Source organism: Lissotriton helveticus, chromosome 3_1, assembly GCF_964261635.1.
Source record: "Lissotriton helveticus chromosome 3_1, aLisHel1.1, whole genome shotgun sequence".
NCBI classification, from domain to species: domain Eukaryota; kingdom Metazoa; phylum Chordata; class Amphibia; order Caudata; family Salamandridae; genus Lissotriton; species Lissotriton helveticus.
In genome coordinates, this window is record NC_136061.1 from 798,312,219 (window position 1) to 798,332,648 (window position 20,430).

General features: G+C 43.8%; 1 protein-coding gene across 2 annotated transcripts in view; it reads right to left on the reverse strand.

Annotated features, from left to right (window-relative positions):
* Positions 1-884: 884 nt before the first annotated feature.
* Positions 885-20,430, reverse strand: part of PIK3C2A (phosphatidylinositol-4-phosphate 3-kinase catalytic subunit type 2 alpha) — a 1,158,716-nt gene continuing 1,139,170 nt past the window's right edge. For both annotated transcript variants that reach the window (XM_078681042.1, XM_078681043.1), the window contains one exon: positions 885-5,411. In XM_078681042.1, coding sequence (XP_078537168.1) covers positions 5,229-5,411 — 183 coding nt within the window. In that variant the 3' untranslated portion in view covers positions 885-5,228. The remainder of the gene's footprint in view (positions 5,412-20,430) is intronic.

Here is a 20,430-nt window from a genome sequence, read left to right on the forward strand (position 1 = left end):
CCCCCTGCATTTGTTAACAATTAACATGAAAGTGCTTTGATCAGAGCTTTGTCTGTACCATACTTCCTGAAAGTGTTTCAGAACTTGTACCTCAATGTGAACCAGTGGTTTTTGTTGGGGAAGCTGGACTAGCTGCCACAGCAATCACAAATCCATAGCTTGCATCATCCTTGCAAGGATTGCAGATTACCACCTTGTGCAAAGCTATACCTTTAGCTGTCTATCTAAAGCACACTCAAATAAGGTTAGATGCAACACAGACTGACCATTTATTTCCACTTATGGACTTAAAAAAAAAAATTAGAATGAAGCTATGAGCACCCTGTATGAAATTATCGGAGTTGGACAGCCAAGAAGACCGCTGCTTACACAGGCTATAACTACTGCTTTTGACGGCTTGAAGCATCATTCCATTGTTGCCAGTTCCCTCCCATTAAGAGAGGTGTATGATCACAGTGTCCCAACTTTCCACATGTCCTTGCACCCACACATCCACTGGGTTTTACAGATATGGCGTGCCAGCTCCAATTCTTTATTCAATCAGAAATCAGGGCCAACTGCCACAGAACAGATTTTTTTAAACCAGCTTAGGGGAGAAATGGCCTACAGATGCATCGTAAAAAGGAGAATCTGTTCCCCCCTAGAGCTGGTCACAGTTTATAGGAAATGCACCTTGTGAGACAGGCCTTTATAGCGTGTCAATAGTCTTAGTGACATTACTTGCAGATCAACAGCAGTTTTCATTAACCTTCCCCTAATTGTGGCCCATACTTGGGAAGGAAGGGTGATTAACTGCCATTACTGCCCACTTGTGCAGGCAACAACACTAAATAATTACATGCAGGAAGATGACAGCTAACTGAATTTAAAACAAAAAACAACTCTTCTGTGAGAATAGAATTTTATTATAATTCTGGGACATATATAAAATCAATGTACCCATTACATACATACAGGGTTTCATGGAAATATTATACATCTTTATTAGATACAAATGTTACAATCAACAATATTTGGTTCATAAAAGCCAATGGCTATAGACAATGCAAAGCAAAAATATTTGCTCCTAAGGTATTTCATTATCTTTTAACATTTACAATATTTAGTCACAGTAGGAGACTATCAACAGAAGAAAGAGTGTCCAAATTACAGAAGCCAAAACAATGTTCTGCTCTGTATATTGCAAAAACCATGAACAAACTGTTGGTTTTGAAAATACGGAAGGAACAAATACAACACACTTTAAGGCAACATACTCAAATGAAACTTCTAAACAAAAGTCTAAATACAAATTTAATAAAAGTGGGGTTCCCGAACGTATTAACTGAAAAAGCTTCTACAAGCCATACCTGTATATTATAAAACACAGTGACAAATTATTCAGTGCAAAGTTCTGTGCTGACAGTGATCGATACAAGGATCTGCTGTTGAAGAAGGGCAAAATCGTTAACTTTACAAAGATAGAGAAGTACAGATCACATTCTAATCCATATTGCAAACTGCATAAAATGTGGATACATTTATACTTGGGAACATAAAAAGGTGTAAGAAGACAAATGTGGTAAAGAAACAGATCTATATGCGCAGTTAAATATTTCACCTCCAATTTCACTTGTACTTGATTAGAATTCATTGAGATTAATTCACTAATTATGCCCTTACTATACAGGAAATTGAAAACATTAAATATATAGTAGAATACATAGTAAGCATGAGTATCTACTTTAAATGTATACTAACATGCATTAATTGCTTTCAAATATTCAATAACATCAGTGAAAGGAGTAGCCTAAAGGGTACTTAGTTACTTTGGTAGGAAGAGTGAGAATTTTATCTGTACTTATGAGTGTGAGAAGTTTTTTCTAGACAGGCTATGAGTACTACTTGCATTGTGTCCCAATATACTGGCATTTAAGCCTCACCTTATAGGCTCATCATTTCCCAACATATAATCTCTATTAACCACTCGACCACGCAAATTTGGAATGCGTTATTTTCCCTTTACAAAATTGGGAGAATAATATGAAGCAGCTGAGTTATTGGAGCTGGAATACCAGGGGTTTTAATAGGAGAAAAGCATGAGCTTGGTGGAAACAGCCAAGAATTGGGTTTGGGGCAGTGATCTTACCACTCAAAATGGAGCTTTAAAAATAACATGTAAAGGTTTCATGTTTGTACACCATATTTCTCAATTAGGACTACCTTAAAAAAATCAAGTACTTATATAGAGATGATAATACTAAAATAATATAATACAAATTCATAAACCTGTTCATGGCAGTTAAGAATTAAGGCAGCTATTATTTATAATCGCCAGTGTTGGACCAATTCTGTTTAAAGATATAATGTCACTGTGTATTTATTTGGTACAGTGTGCACACATCTCTTTGAATACAGTGGGAGAAATGGAAAATATCTGCACACGTTCCATTCAGAATCAAAGAGCCTCCAATGTTTAGTTGGAAAGAATACCTACACCTTTTTTTTAAGCTGCTGTTCCCTCTGCAGATAATACATTATTTTGTGATCTAGTGGTTCGTGGTGAAAATAGCTTTGCAAATCTGGAGGCAGAAGTGTAAATTGTTAACGGGCAAATTTGCCAATAAAAGTGACTAGTTACATACATGATTAGTGGTACACAAAACACATGCAAGAAAACTCATGACTAGTAGATTATCACTGCTGCCTAAAGGGATATAAATACATATTTCTTCAAATGTCCAGTTAGCAGATGGAAGGAGGGGGTTGAGAGGTTACCTACACTTGTTTCTATTTCCCTTCATTCTTTTAAACAGTCTTCGGATGGACTCCATATACATCATTACACTTAGACAGAAAGCCTATTTCTTTACACATTTCCCTTTTCTTGAATCTGTTAATTGAAAAGCGTTAAAGAATCTCATTAAAAAAGGTTTTCTAACTTTTCATGCTAAATGGAACTCCAACCTTTGCACCGTTTAAGATTCATCCTGTATTTTGACACAGTTCCCTATAACACACTGAATAGTATGTGTTCTTGCGCCAGCCCATTCTTAAAAGGTTTATGATTGAGTATTTCTTATATAAAAATGAGAAATACCCGTTTAAGAGTGAAATTCAGTGACACTGCCACTATGTCCTACAAAGGGGGCATGGAAAAGGCACTGACTGAAATGAACACTTAATTTTTGTATATGCCAAATTCTGAAATCACTAGGTTAATACCAGTGACCAAAAACGTTTTGTAACATTAATTACTTACACAAATAATGTCTCTTAATTATTAATTTGAATGTAGTGTGCTTTAGTAATGTGTGCTGTAATATTTCAGACTGTAAAAATACAGTAAATAAAGTTAACAACATTCTAACTAATGGTGGTTTTACAAAGCAGTTTTGTGTTTAGGTCGAAATAAATTACAAGACACTGATGGAATGGAAAAAAGTCTCAAAATCTGAGTAAGCAGGGAAACAGAAATTCAGGAGACAAAGAACTCAGAATTAACATGATAACAAAGTAAACAAAAAAAATGGGGCTAGATACAATTATTTACTAGGGTACTATTAACAATTTATATAAAGAATTATGTGGTTTGTAGAGCAAACAAGTAATTTGTTAATGGCGTTTAGCTTTGCTCTAATTTTGTCCCTATTGCTGTAGCTCAGTACTAACATTAAAAACTACACTCTTGGCTATTATGTAAAGAATGTCCATGATAAAGACACATATATACTTTCACAGGCACTAGAGGATTTTCAAGTGTAGTTTGTCTATAAATTGCTCTTCAGCTAAAACATAATTTGTGCAAAATGATAACCTCATGTTTATGAAGCAATTTAACAACTAATGAACCACATGTAAATGAAACAAACTTAATGGAATTGGATGATCGATATTACTCTCCAATGAGAGTTAAATGAACTGAAGCAATTTTTTAAAGTAGAACAAAAAAATATTGATCCTTAATCTTTACTGTGCTTAACGAGTAAGTGGATGTTTGTAGAATACATCAATTAACCCACCCAATATGTGCTAAATGACGAAGAGAACTATTCACAGAGAAAACTTCGGCAGCAATGCGAGTACTTGTACTAACAAATATAAAGAAAGTAGACTGGTACAAAATGCACAGCAGCTTATTCACAGTTCTGTGACAGCAGATTGTACTGCAACAAAACATCAGTTCTGTCCTGAGACTCTTAAGTATGCATGCTGACATGTGCCCTTTGTCTTGCAACAACAATAAATGGATGAAACAAACTAGGACCTGGGTAAACAGGTGCCTCATTTACGAGATTAATCTCCTACTGTGTAGAGTTCCATCCACTTAGGGAATTAGCACCTAAGATGATGTTTTACTCATCCAGCTTTGTAAATTCACAATTTACATTGTGGAAAAGTTGGAGAGTTTAACAATGGTGAGGCATGCACTTTTTTGGACCTTGAAAAAAGAAGTAGCCAAAGCAGATAGCCATCAATGTTGGCTAAACATTTACAATACTTCTCAAAAACTATATTTGTGTCCTCAAAGAAAATCTAATTACCTAACCAATAGTGTTACAATACATAATAATAAAGCCAAATGTTAAAGGAACTAAGAATGTGTTATTAGTCAGACGACATATTGAATGAAAAAGTGTTTGCTATCCAACGTTTACTGGTAGAAAGAGATTGGTCAAAAGGTGTAAAAATGAAGACATTAGCTGTTTTTGATAATACTAGATACTGCTGATAATGCTTACGAAACCAATATTCCCATTCACAAACAAGTGGTGAAAGTGCCATTATCCAACAGCAGTGGGCATTCTGCGCCTCTGTCAGTTTTACATTTAGCAGTTGTTCACATTCAACTGCAGCAGTATGAAAAACTAACAGCCGATGCTGGTAAGCTGTATGGCCATGAAGTAATGGAAGACACACATTTGCTTGTTCAACTCTTACAGTACAACTGTACAAAGAAGTGGCTACTTTGAAAAGTCTGTGGAAAGTTTTCAACTTCCACTACAAGTGCTTTTTAACAATCTATTCCATTCGACACCAAAATTCTGAATGACGGCTTGGAATGCAGAAAAGCAGAGAAGACAATGCTGCCGTAAACTTCATCTTCTGCAGTTTCTGTTGGTTGGTCAACCTGATTTTCTGCATAGTTATTGAAATGTGCAGGAATTTTAATTTAGAACATTTTCTACTTTCCATAAAAAAAATCAGTTCTTTCACTCTTCTGCCTTTCATTTAAGATGTAAATGATCTTACAGATAGGGTACAGCAGTCAGCTTGTACCAGTTAACAGTTTCTATGTTCAAGTTGAAATCTTTTAAAGATAATGTTATTCCCCCAAGGAAAAAGTTTTCTCTTAGCGACTCAGCACTGAGAACGCTCAGTTGTAGCTCTCTCTGTTTCAGTGTTTCTTTACTGTATCCACTGTACACAAGCTGTTAAAACAAAGGGGACAACAATGAACACATTCATGTTAATGGTCACTTACAGTCATCACATTGTTCAGTAAGCATCATATTTGGACTACACCGTTCATTCATTTCATGCATGCTTGGCATACAAAATAGTACTACAAATCAAAATCACACATATCTAGCAAAGTAAAGCTTAGTAGGTGGAGGCTGAAAGAGAGCTATGATGTTTACTATGAGCCAGGTATTTCTGGTGCTGCAAGTGCCTCTACCTTTAATTCTATAAGCAATTTTAAACTCTTTCTTACAAATGTATGAATTTATAAGTACATTTTTACCATCTACAACAGAAATAATTTACAGAGGTCACACTACAGCTTTGAAATGAACAAAATCCCAAAAGTAGTGTGTATTATGAGATCATACAAGGGAGTCTGAGAGTTACTTCAGGTTCGTTTTTTCTTTGCCTGTTTACGTCATTTCGTCCAATGCATAAAAAAAATTAATAATAATAAAAAAAAAAAAAATAATATATATATATATATATATAAATATATATATATATATATATATATATATATATATATATATATATATATATATATATATATATATATATATATATATATATAGTAAAAAACAAAACACTGAATTATTGGCAACTATTTTTTATTAATTCTCTTTTTTGTGTTTTTTTACATTTAAAGTTGGTAGTCAGAGCTAGCTTAGTTTTCAAGCACACATTAGCCCTCGGAGCTCTACTGCAGCTCCATACTGCGGGCCTCAAATAAGTCCGAAGGTCGAGCAAGGTTGCCTGGATCTGTTGTACTTCAGCATCAAAATTCTGGAACTTGCAATTGGCTTGCGTGACTACAGAAATTGAGAGGAGACGTTTTCAGACATGGGCAACGTGTACAATTGGCCAGGGCTCCCAACTCCGAAGGTACACCTGGTAAAGCAATCTTTCTAATTTTCTCACTCACTGTTGGACAGGCCTCGTGGCCGGGCCGTCCCCCCTCCGCACGACGGGGCCCGGACCCCGGCTCTCCCTGAAACACCAGCAAGAGCCACCCCGGCAACCCCCCGAGGCAACCCACAACCCGTCCACAACGGGACTCCAGCTCCTGAACCCTCCAGTACCGGCTGGCCCTGGTCCCCGTCAGCACCGTGGCCCCGGCCCAGCCGCCATCTTTGGACACTCCAGCACGAGGCCGCGTGGCCTCGACCCGACCCCAACCCTGGGCCTGGCCAGGCCCCGACATCGATCCCCCCAGGAGGTAAAGAGACCCCTTGGCAGGTCAATGGAAGAAGGAGTCGTCAACGGCTCTCCTCCGCCAGGTGTCGATCACCCCCGGCCGCCCTGGGCGCTGGCTCCACCCCCCTGCTGGGTGTCTGGACTCCCTCATCCTGGACCTCCCGACCTCCAGGCGCGAGGGTCCGGACATCAAAGGGGACCAGACCTATAACTGGGGCAGCTCCAGACCAGGAAGGCAGCTGTATCCTGGAGTCGAGAGACACCGAGAAGAACTCATCCTTGACGGACTGCTGGCGCTGCCGCAGCCCTGCCCTGTGAACCCTTCGTCTTGGCCTGCTGGCGCTGCCGCGGCCCTCCGCCTCGTGAAACCATCCTCATGGCCTGCTGGCGCTGCCGCGGCCCCTCTGCAACGTGAACCGTCATCTTGGCCTGCTGGCGCTGCCGCGGCCCCTCTGCAACGTGAACCGTCATCTTGGCCTGCTGGCGCTGCCGCGGCCCTTTGCAACGTGAACCATCATCTTGGCCTGCTGGCGCTGCCGCGGCCTTCTGCAGCTTGAACCATCGCCTTGGCCTGCTGGCGCAGCCGCGGCCCCTTCGTTGTAGACCTTCATCCTAGCCGGCAGGCGCTGCCGCGGCCCGACCTTGCAGACTCTTAAGCTCGAGGATTGTGAGCTTCCCTCTTGCCACCCCCTGTACCGATCCGGTACCAAGACTGTCCCGCTACCCCCTTTCCCTACAGAGACTAGAATTGAGGGGACCCTCGAGTCCTGAATCTCCTGTATCGCTGATAACCTTGCCACAAGAACCCTATATAAAGAGTGTTATTCTCATCCTTGTGTGGTGTCTGTCTGTGGGGGGGAAGTGACTCGTCTGTACGATCGCCGGAGACGGCCCTCATCGGAGGCCTCTCCCCCAGTACTCGGCCGACCCTCCGGGTCCCCGTCTAACACTCACTTTTTTTTTTTTTTTTAAAACCTTTATTTGGACAAAAAGGATATACAAATACGGGCCTACAACCAGTCAGGCTGGCCACTAATACGAGAGGGCAAGCAATAAATCCAGGATGACAGTGTAGGGCATAAAACACAGTAAATCGCAATCATTACGGCATCAAAAAAGGGGGGAAAACACAGACGGCCAGCAAAAAGAACAATGAAGGTTATTTTATAATAATACAAAAAGGAATACCGCAGGTTCGACTACAACACAAGGCGTTACCGGGTTCCCAGAGCGATTCATTGACAACACTAAAGCCAAAGGGTGACAATGTGGGAGAATAGTGTAGCAACGCACATCAGTGTAAGAGCAAATATCAGTAAATCAAAGCCATAATCAGTTTCACTCGTCTCATTCCGACCACCACCCATTAGCATATTAGAGACAAAACAGGAACCGGAATATTGACACCGTAAAGGAAAAACTAACCCGCCATATTGACCTAAAGGAAAGGAAATAAAAAGAGGAAAAACAGAACTGAAGGGGAAGAACACCGCGCTGATACCAGTACCCCACAGCAGAAACATATAAGGATTGGAAACATCAGTAATAAGGAGGGCGTGAGAGTCGCGTTCAAAATGCAGCAGAGCCCCATAGAGGAAGCAGCGGGTATGCAAGCCCCACCCACATAGCCCATGGGAGACAGGTACAGACGCGGCACCCCTATAAAGAGACACTAAAGGGCCATAGAACTAAGAAATAACACAACGAACAAGTCCCAACCCACCCATCCCACCCAGCACCCCTGCAGAAGGCTACGGCCTACCCCCCCCAGCAGCGTGCCTGTCGCCCTAAACCGAACCCGAAATGTAGGAAAGACAAAGGAAAAAGGAATGAAGACGAAAACAAAAAGCATAAAGACAAGAAGGAAATAGGAGGGGGGAGTAAAGGATCAATAAAAATGCGTTCGGCCCCAACCCTCTGCCCAGCCATACAAAGGTAATATTTTAAAACCAGAGCGACACATTCTCGAGAATCGTAAAACACACTAGGGGGTCACCCACAACGCCATGAGTACGGGCCGGTCCGCCGCTAGGCTGTACCCCGACGGACCATCAGGAATAAATTGCCTCACCCCAGGCCTGTCTTAGTGACCACCACCACCCACCACATAGCAGCAGGAAATAGGCAACTCAGTATGAAGAAAGCACTCGAATGAAAAGATATTAGACAAAGGTGTAGATCAGGGAGGTCCATCAACAGACAAGAGAACAGAAGTCCGGGTATATAATTCAAGTGTCTCAGGAAAAGTAACCCGAGCCACAGAACACAGGAGTTCAGTCTTGCCATCTGAAAAAACCGGAGCTCCCCCGCAGCACAGGACAACGACCCCACCGAAGCAGTGATAGACAACAGTCCACCATGTCCACTGGGTGCTCGGACAGGAACAGGCCAGGTCCCGGGGTCCAAGTCTCCAAACTCCAAACAGTGAGTCACCGAAGGTTCCAATGCCACCGGATTGCAGACCTGTCGATGAGCGGCGACAGTAATCTTCGCCACGACCAGGGGGGGAGAGGTAGCGGCTCCATTGAAACAAGAGGGTACCGTGAATAGCCGTCCATCCAAGATGGCGGCGGACCGCACAGGTCCCCCCGGGGCACCAGGGATCAAGGCCGCGTGCAGGGATCGCAAGGCGTTGATAACATCACCGATAGTAGGCTCATGCTCACACAGCAAGGTCTCCGTGCCGTCCAACATCTCAGGTCCACCGATTTGGGGATATCCATAGCCCCGGTCGTCGGCCGCCATTTTGTAGTTCCAGCCGCGACACCACACTCTACGGCTCTCGAAGCCGGCACACAGATGCGGATCCCCTCCGGCACACAAAGGAAAAAAAAAATGAAGGGGGGGGACCCCGCTAATGGCAGCCTTGGTGCAGAAAGGAGAGCCGCCAAAGTCGGGGGTCCGCCGCACTAACACCTGCGCAGTCTACGAACAGAGTCCGGGCGCATGGCTCCAGGATGGATGGACGGGACAGTGGCGGGGGGCATCCCCTCACACGATTAGTCCTCGGAGCGCCGCACCCCGCACCAGCACCACTGCCGCCTCGGCTGGCCCGGGCCGGATCCACCGGGTTACTCGCACAACGGCCCTTCGCTGCCAGGCACCTCTCTCGGCCGGGGCTATCATCAACACCACCGCCGGGCTGAGTTCAGTAGGCGAGGCCCCGGTCCCGACTCCATGGAGGCCCCGTTCTCTCCGGGGGCAGAACTTCGGAATCACTGCACGCAGGAGCCTCCAGGTCAAACGGTGAGTACGAGCAATAATTCACGCATCTTTATCCGATCGAGTGTGTCGTCTTGGGGCAGGATATGAAGCAGGATATGTGTTGCAGGCCGGATGGCTGACGGAGCCGAGCTACGAAGCGACCATTACGATCGCGAGCTTGGCTCCTCCCCTCTTCTCACTCACTTTTAATGATTTATCTATAAATAACCTCTCTCTTCCTTTCTCTGGCTCAGACTCCGTCTCTCTCTACCCATTTTAAGGATTTTGGGCCCCATACAAGACATATTTCAGCTGTTTTATGTGAAGTTAAGGCATAAGTCAATACTGTTTGGTGTCATGCAAGCTTGAATTATCAGAAAATCGGTAATAAAATTCAAAGTTGTTACGAACAGGGCCCTCAAAATATATCTCGCCCGAGGCCCCAAAACGTCTTAAGATGGTACTAATGCCCAGTCCCATCCAGAGTTTTAAGATGCCACTTGTACACGTTCAGAGACTCTAAGGTGAAAACTCTAGTCAGGTGGAGCTCTGGAAGACTGATGTCCTGAAGTCTATAAAGCTGGCCAGACCCAAAGAAGGGGGATGGGTTGGGAGGTGTGCAGTGAAGGTTGGCGAATGGTAAACCAGAGAAGCTTGCTTCTCCTCTTCCATAAAGACAGAGACTGTAGGGGAAACAGCTGGTGCCCGCGGAGACCTTAAGCAGTTCTGGGCATTAGGGTCTCTACAAAAGAGTACAGTTGAGTGACTGCCTATTCATACAGCTTGGGGTTACACAAACTGGGGCATGGTAAAGGCCTCTACTCTCTGGAGATTCTCTATGCGAAGTGGGGTACTACAGGATTTAGATATGCATCCAAAGAGGACAGCCAAACAATAAAAAAAAGATTTCTGTAATCCGAGGAGTTTTAAGAGAAAACAGCACACTCAAATGTGAAGTGACGAATCAAGGTTATCCAGTAGCAGAGCCTCAACCGGGTGATTCGCTCATTTTGCAAGGCTAATGTGAATAGCAGCCTACAATTAGGATGAAGGGTCTTAGGACACCAAAATGAGCTTGAAAGATTAATGTTGGAACCATGCCTCTGGAAGCACCAATGGAGAACCGTTATGTGCCAGTGCGAATGCATGACTAGAAGGATGAAAGAAGCTAGCAGACCCAGCAGACCGTGATCTGTCAAGACTGGAATCAGAGTTTACTCCTGAAACATCAGAACCACATCCCAAATGTCTAGCATCCTCTGTGGAGGATGGAAAGCTCAAAGTAATGTCAAATCTAGTATTGCTCTTATGAACAAGAGGTGCTGAGAGGGCTCTAGGTGAGAATTGGGCAGGTTGATGGAAAAATCCAAATCAAACGGCAGGGATGTTGTCATCTGCAAGGAATGTGACACCATCAGTGACAAGCCGGCTTTGAGTAGCCAGTCATTTAGGTACAGGAATACAGAGATGGCCCTACACACTGAAATATGTTGCAAACCCTGCCATCACCTCTGTGAAGATTTGAGTTGTCAATCTGAAAGGTAGGAACACAAACTGGTAGTCTGGGGACCCTACCACGAATTTCTTATACACCTGCAGTATCAATAAGTGGAAATACTTGGCCTGCATGTTGAGACATACCATCCAGTCTTCAATAGAGCGAGAAGAACCAAAGCCAGGGAAGCATCTTCAATTTATCCTGGAGCAGGTAAAATGTCAAGATCCTGAATTTTAGGATTGGACAAAAACGCCATCTTTATTTGGACCCATGAAGTACAGAAAAAGGCACCACTGCCCAGTTTCCACCAGTCATTTCTGCAACAAGGATGCCACCTTCTACTGTAGTATTTGTTGGTGGTTCTCTGACCGATTGGGATGGGATGTAGGGAGGGTAGGCCATACCCTCTTTTTACAATATGAAGGATCCACTGAGCTGATGTGATGGCCTTCTAGCCCAACAGGAAGGAGTATGCTCATTCTTCATTGGGCTGTACTTCAAGGGGAAGCAAACGCAGTTTTCTGGGTGGTGCTGGAGAGGGAAAGGAAAAGAGGACGAGGGTTGTGGGTCTGATGTCCTCTTCCTTTGCCTCTGCCTTCATACTATATCTTCGATAGGCTTTGCTGCTGTTGTTGAAAGGGATGGGAGTCTTGGAACTGCTCAAAGTGAACCCCTTAGAGAAGCCCCAAAACATCTGAAACTGTTTGAAGTCTTTTGCAGGAGACTGAACACCCAAAGACTGGTCTGCATCTGTCTTGTCTCCAAAGGGACTCTCCCCTTTTAAGAGTGTGTCCATTAATGTGGTATGGACATCCCCAAATAAAGCAGTCCATTGCAGCCATGCATGTGTGCACAGAACAAGAGGACCCCATGATCCTGGCTATTGAATCAGAGTGGTTTAGTCCTATAATAAATTCCTGGAGGCATCCTGGCAACTATGTACAACCTTTGTGAAATGGTGTTTGAGGTGCTCCGTTAGTGTTGTAAGGTTCAACAGGGCCTGTGCACAAAGGCCTCCGATTTGAACTACACGTTTAAACTTGACATCTTTTCAGACTGTGACTTTTTTCATGGTCTGCATGTACATGACAACATACTTAGAAAGTATTATGCTTGAAGCATATTTATTCATGAGCATTTTATCATGACATTTGTACACTGTGTCAAAGGCTAAGGAACACTGAGCACGTTGATCTTGCTTTGGCTGTCCGGTTGGAGACAACTCTGAACAAGCAAACAATTATACCAGCGTTGCACCTCTGACACCGTGCGATCGAAACAGGGCTACAATTATATAAACCACGTCTGAGTTACATTAATCAGAGGAGAACGTCTACGGATTATGGTGGAATGCCTGCCTGTGACCGAGATGCAGCCCTGCTGACTCTAAACCCTATCCTGCAACAGACAGCAGCCTGTTCAACACCATACTGGCAAACTGGTGCATCTTACACAGATATGGGGAGGATGGTTGTCCCAAGAGATCTGGCAGAGAGTACTCGGACTATGCTCTCAAAAGAGTAGGTAGTTTTAAGTAGGAACAGGAGTATGATATATTATCTCATATATTCATATAATCACTGTAACATCATAATGTACTGTTTATCTTTTTCATTATTCTTGTAATGCTGGTTAAAATGCTTTGTTTCCTTTTGCTAATCATTGCAGCTCATATTTTTTACACAAGAAAACAATTGCTTCAATAAATGTTTGAAATGCCGATTCGTATATTTCTTGTGACTTCCTTTGGACATGCCAAAGTAATAACTGAAGGGTTAATTTGTTTCCACAATTTCCTTCGGAAATTAGAGTGGTCATGTTCTGAGGTGGCAGACCCATCAGTACCCTGTAAGATTAGGGGTCCAGATGGGGCACTGTGAGCAAGCTAGTAATTGGGCCAACACGCTCTGATAATATGAGTGGACTGAGTCCCCATATTCGGACGTTTATGTTGTCCAGATACATAGTCCTACTTGATTTGTTGAAACAGCATGGAATGGCACCACCAACGTTCTAGGTCAGGTACCTTTTAACGGGTCTCCTGAGTACTTCTTACTTAGGCCCAAAGCCCCTGGTCACCTTATATGGCGACATCCGTTGTATTAGGGATTACTCATTTTCAGCTAAAATGGTACCCCTGTTTTTGTCTGTAGGTTTTTCAAGCTTGAACTTTTAAAAAGTTCACCCCACTACTGGTTTCCCCTTTGAACTCCATTCATTAAAATATAGCACAACCATCAGTGGTTATTTTACTCAATTGCAGATATGCAGTAACACAGATTTTACAACACCAAGGGCTTCCTCTTATAGGGGAGGTAATACCTCAGTGGTAGAGGCCCACAAAGCATACAAAACAGAGGAACTCTATTCATGGGTCACTTTTTCTGCAGTTGATGAGAACACACAAATATTTCATACATACACAGCAGCTGCAATATCTGGCCAATACTGAGCCTACGAAGATTCAGAAATACCATTGACATTTCAGGAACATACAAATTGATTCCAAACCGCCCTATCACATGTGCTAGACAATGTAAGACTGGGTCCCCTCAGTAATGATGGAGCGACCTGGCCAGTCCTAGCTAGCTATACACCGTATTCAACATTAACACCACTCACTTTAGTAGAGCTCCGTGCTCTTTACACAGTTAGAATGTCAGACATTTAACACTGTTTGTAAAGTGAACAATAACAGCAACTCCAGTAAGGGCTGTTCAAGATGTGCAATCACATATAGTTGTGCCTGCGATTAATTCAGTTACCATAAATGTGATTATGGGAAAAGTACACACCAAAAAGAAGTAATTCGGTTCTGGACTGCACAAAGAACAAAGCAGCTTGAAGCAGTATTTTCCTATACGGGACCCCAAGATAAGTATAGAATTTTCACACTGTGTCCACAACTAGGGATGGTTCTGCCGGTTGAAGAATGTGTCACTTGGGGCACAATTGTTTCTGTAATACGTACCATAACACATGGTACACCATCTATAGTTGTTTTGTCTGAAGTGCTAAAAGAGATTAAAAATGAATATGTGGCTGGCCCTGCCCTGGGTTTGGGGATGAATCTATGCCACAGTAGCCACAATCATGTTAATTAACATAAAAGGGAAAACAGGAGCTTTGGCAGTACTGCAACACCTCGTGCAAGTTCCTTTAGTGGACCTGGAGCACAAACTACAAAACATTATTGCTGAAACCAATACATTTATAGGTTGGGATAATTTGGGAGCCAGACCAAAAACAACACAACTTAATGGTAATTCTGGACAGGATAACTCGAAAAAGGCACCCGAGTCTATTAAAAGAACTGGGATAAACAAAAAAATAAAGAAAAAACTAAGGTTCCCCAACTGGAACCCACTGAAAAACGTTATGATCTGCACAACCGTGAAACACTTAAATAACTGATAGGTATCAGTATACCGATACACATCCTTCTCGTTCCTTTCAGGATACACCCGACAAACGGTTGGAGCAAGGAGTACGATCAGAGCGCTGATCAGAAGAGTATGTGAAGCTGAGAAAGGACTCCTAATGCTTCTCCGCCATCATAAAAAAGGAAGAGAAACTTCCACACCAAAAGTCTCAACTCAGAAAGAAGAAAGTGGCTGGAATTTCCGTTAAATATGCCACACATATTGAGGACGCTGCTTCGGAAGAAGGAATGGGCACTGACACTGCTAACAGAGGTCACAATAGTTTGCCAGACGCTTCAACAGTTTCTGGTGGTGAGAGCAATTAATGACTTTAATAGTGGAAATACTAGATCAGCGGGTTAGCTCTCCAGATAGATTCTATAACTGGACATCCAACATCAGGGTGATTACCTGGTACCATTAAAGTCATTTTTTGGGAAACTTTAATGCTTACCTATGGCATTCTCTGTCTGGGAGGGATTGGCCACCTGAGTTTGTTTGGATAGTCCCACAAGGGGACGATATAATAATACCATCTTTCAATGTCCTCGATCCCAAAGCTGTTAAAGAAGCATATGCCACGGAGTGTGCCCTTGCACAAGCACCAGAATTATAACACAACCATGTAGGCTGTGGTCAAGGTTCACCGTATCACGATACCTAAAAGGTCCAGCCCACAAATGCAACCACAATACTCTATTAAGCATGAAGCTAAATGCCCTGTTAAAGAAATTCTAACAGTAGAATATCAAGCCATTATCAAGCCTTTAATCTCACCAATGAACAATCCTTCGTTTCCAGTACGAAACCAGACCATTCATAACACTTAGTCTTAGACTAGATACATTTTAACAGTCATACATGCACACTTGCAGCACAAAATTCACACAATGCAGCACTAATGAACAACATAGTGCGCAAAAACCAACATTGGTCATTTCAAATGGCTATTCCTGCCAGAACATAGCGCCTGAAAGCAGGTATTTAACCGCATTAAGGTTTCAAACATGATTTTGTCAACTCCCTCAGGAGTATAAGAACAGCTCTAGTTTGTTTTCTATATATTATCCAGGCTTGCAATCTAATTTGGACTTTTCCAAATATTTTCCCTGCCCCATCTAAAAGAGAAATTGGGCAGTAATTAGAGGGACTACCACGATCACCTTTCCTGAATATGGGCACTAGAACAGCTGAGTGCCATGATGGTCGAACCTGGTTAATTGCTAGAGTGAAATCAAATACTTTTGTGAGAATTCTAACCCTTATTTCAGGGTCCTCATGGTAGATATCGCAGGCACTAGATCTGTGCCTAGTGCCTTATGTTTTTTGTTCTTTTTATAGCCCGCTCCACTTCGGACACTAGAATATTTGAATACGAGATTTCCCTTATTTCCTCTCACTATATGAGTTGGGAGCAGGGGTGACAGAGTAATAGGCCTTATACAAGGAACTAAAGTGCTTGACCCACAAATCTGGGTCAATGTGACAGTGTCGCATGTTTGAACCCCCCTTTTCTATACAAGAAACAATCTCCCAGAATCTTTGTGTTTTTTACGGAGAAACACTCTCTTATCTCCACCCACAGAGCATTTTGGAATGCCAATTTCTTGGTATCTAAAAGATTTTTATATTCAAGCCTGCATAATCAAAAGCATGCTTTGCTCTATAAGCTGCGATGTCGCAAAATCAGGGCTTGCGAAACAGTTCTTTTCATAGAGAAACATTTGGCATCATACCAATTATACCCGTTACTAATTTAATTACCTCAATTGTGGTGAGCTGTCTTAGCCTCAATCAACTTAGACCACAGCAGTTCTAGATCTTTCTTCTGTCAATATGGTATCGCTGTTCTCAAAGTATTCAGTGTAGTGGTGCCATATTTTACCATTATGGCCTCCAGGAGTGGTGTATCGGACTATTATTTCCTTGTGTCCCATTGTATACTCTTATTGTTAGTAGGAGAAATCTTGAGCCAATAGTTCCCCGTGGTGTACACAGAGTTAGAATGGATTTCACACCTAGCACCACAGGGTCATGATCGCTTTCTGGTCTTTTAACAAAGCCATATCAAGGACACTCAACAACAACTTTATTGTATGATTAATTAAAATCCTTTACAAAAAAGGCAAAAAGTGCAAATTTAGAAAAGGTAATAATAAAATACATATCAAGGACACCCATTCGAATATTGGGAGCTCCCATGAAAACAATGGAGTGCTCTGGGCTTCTGATGGCCGGAAGAAGCCCGATGCCAAAGTTGTGGTTCAGAAAGGCCTCGCGGAGCGTGAGTGGGGTTCAATCCCCTCGGGCTACACAAGGCCTTTTTTTTAATTGGTTAGAACATTCTTCCCTCTAGTGGCAGAATGTTCAAATAGCCTTATGGCCCTCCATAGTTGGGCTATACTGGCATTAAAGTCCCGCTACCTTGTTGAAGGCCCTGATCTTCGGCTCTGGCCAGTATAGCCTGCTATGACATGCTTTAAGGTTAAATTATAATCAGGGAAATATTCGGCAGGAGAGGTTCATATTATGCAGCAAGAAAAGGCAAATTATGTGGCATAACGCTTCACATTTTGTAGTAGTATTACTTAATTATTTAGTCATTTTCAAACTTAGCAACACTGTATGGGCATTGGTTGCAACTCATTATTACCAGTTTAATACCCAAATATAGATATAAGCAACAGAGAAATGACCAGTCCAGTTTTGCAAAGGGCCAAACTGGGTGGCAACACGTCGCTGCATTTTTAGTAACGTTTTAACCGTTTTCGCTAGAAACAATTTTTGCGGGGTAAAATCTGCGGATTATGCGGCAGATGATGGATTATGTTGCCAACGCTGCAAATCTATAATTATGCGAAAATTGCAAAGGCTGTACAATCACATAACTTCAGTAGCCCTGATTATAATATAATCTAGCAGTGATGACCTATTGCCATTCTCATAGGTTACTTTAGCAAGAGAGAGTGCGACCGTTAGTAAAACGTAGTTGGTAGGTTAGTAGGAATATTGAAAAAGCATTGTCCTTCCTTTTTAGGTCGAGGACCTAAAGGCTGTGCTTGCGCAGTCTTTGGTCGGAGATTTAATGATTTTTAGACGGGGCTTGGAACCCGCCTCTCTCCTCCATTGGCTGGCTTCCTAAACGGAGGCCAGCCATTGGAGGAGAGAGGCGTCACTCCAAACAAGCCCCGTCTCTTTCGGATTCGGGGGCGTGTTTTTGGCGTTCGTTAGCCCTGTGACGTCATCCGTCACTCAGAACGCCAAAACACGCCCCCAATCCGAAATTTTCTGATGTTTGTGGCTGCCATTTTTTTCACTCTCGTAGCAGGGTGTAAGACGCTATCAGTAATGCAAGGCCCTCTTCTTGAGTTTGGAGCTTATACCTGCCCAAGATAGACACCGACCAACAAGACACTGTGTTGTAAACCCTTACGGCTGGACTGCGAGCATCAATTCCGCAAAAAACAACACCCCGCAGAGACCGCCGGCTGCTTCCATTCACGGCTCAGTCGGATGGCACCTCACTCGGCGCGCTACAAGACAGCCTCTCAGACGAGAGGAACAGATAACACCGGAGCCCGAATGGCCCTTAACCCGAAACTGGATGCAGCCCAGTCTGTCCAGTTTCCTTTGAAGCCCGAAAAAAAGAGAGAACCTCAGCCCGATTGGGTGTGGGCCGTTGGAGCTGGGGCGGGCGGGTGGGCTGATTGCGGTCCGGTCGCGAGTTCGATCGGGAGCCTGTCCCCCTGTGCCATAGCTGTGCCTGGCGTGGCTCGCCTGGGGGAGCAGGCGGGGTTGCCTTGTGGCGTGAGGGTGTCGAGATCGGGGTCTGGTCTCCTGCTGATGGTTGCGGCAGGGCCCGCGGATGTCCCCTTTAGTCCGCTTGACACCCGCCCTCCCCCTGTCCCCCCCCCCCCCTGCGAGCCGGGCGGACGGTTGGGGCTAGGCCAGGCATGCGGGTCGCTTGTGGGCCGACCGCGGGACCCACTTCCCCCATTCCCTTACGGGGGTCTCCTTCCCTGCCCCAGATGCAGGGAAGTTAAACACGCCCCAGGCCGGGAGGGGCGAGTGCAGGCAGGAGGGTTCTGTGAGTCCTGCACCCAGGACAGTCCCGGCGAAGGTCCCAAGCGAATAATCAGTGTAGTTCTATGTGAGCACAAAAGGTAGACTCTGACCTCTCTAAGAACACATACTTGCAAAGTGCCTGTCTCGTGTTTCATCGGCAATCATACCCATGTACTATCTGTGCACACGTGACCCCAGCATTCACAATGATTGTAATTGTATACAACGCCAGCCTGCAGGAAGGGCATGCTTCGATGACAGCTTTTGACACACCAGAGGCTGCTTTTCACACATCTGCTCAAGCTCACGCATTAATTGTTAGGTGCAAATCAGAGCAGATCGAGGTTCGTTCTTGTTCGTTTAAAAAATCCCCCATAGCTCGCAGGCAGCCTGCATACAATGCTTAATTTTAACACGCATTCTCTCATTCAATGCCTTTGTGGCTTGACATCGGTATCTCAAAGCCCAACATCCTGCCTGCATTATTTATGAGCGTGTTCGCTGGTGATGGCATTTATCAGCAATTAAGGTGCTCACCATTAGGGAATTACTTTATCTTCTGTGACAGTGAGGCCTTGCACCTGCATTCTTTGTCCAAACATTACCGGACGATTTACCAAGACCCCCTCCAGCAGATGCAGCAACGTAATTATGAACTATTCTTGGCGCGCAGAACGCGGAGCCACGTTCTTAAGGGGCATTTGGCGCAATTATTTTAGGGGCTTTCTTAGCCGGGTTGTTAAAATAGGAAAATAAAAAGTACGGTAGTTCGCTAGCGGAACGTACCATCCGAGCAATTATGCTTTTTTCTCACACCATAATCCATTCCAGTCTGCCCTCCCTCTCGTCTGTTTGGTGGATTTGTATCTTAAATATGTTGTACATTAGCTGAAAAAGACAGTCTTCAAAACGTTTTTCCTTTTTTTTTTCTCCTTCAGTTCCAGCATCACACCCCCATTGAAAACGCCAAGTTTCCCTTCTACCTCAACGGACTACGTGAAACGTCAGACTTCGTGGAAGCGATTGAGAGTGCGGGTAATCTGCAACAACTTCTCCAGCCTGGGGGTGGCCAGTTACCCCAACGGCTACCCCTTCCTCTTCTGGGAGCAGTACATCGGCCTCCGGCACTGGCTCCTGCTGTCCATCAGCGTGGTGTTGGCCTGCACGTTCCTGGTGTGTGCCCTGCTCCTGCTGAACCCCTGGACAGCTGGAATCATTGTAAGTTTATAAGGACCTCTGTGGCAGTCGAATTCCTTTCAGCATAGCTCTTGCTATAGTCGGCGAGAGTTTGTTTATGTCTGTGCCTCTGCTGCAGTGTGGCTCTTACATCATTCATGAAATGTTTATTCGACCTTGGATGAGGCAGAGAGGGGCCAGGAAAAGAGATGGGGTGAACTTCAGCGCTGAAGTAACTAGGCCCTGAGCGGGGTACTCCTGCCGAGAAATGTTGTCCCCGTGGGTGCCATATAAGCAGCACTTTTATAAAAGGAGCCTTTTAGCAACTTTATTTTATGTTGCCTTGCATAGTTAACTCCACATTGATTTGAAGCTCAGTTTTTTTTAAACACTAGGTGTAGTTGTCTAAATGGGGAGGAGTTT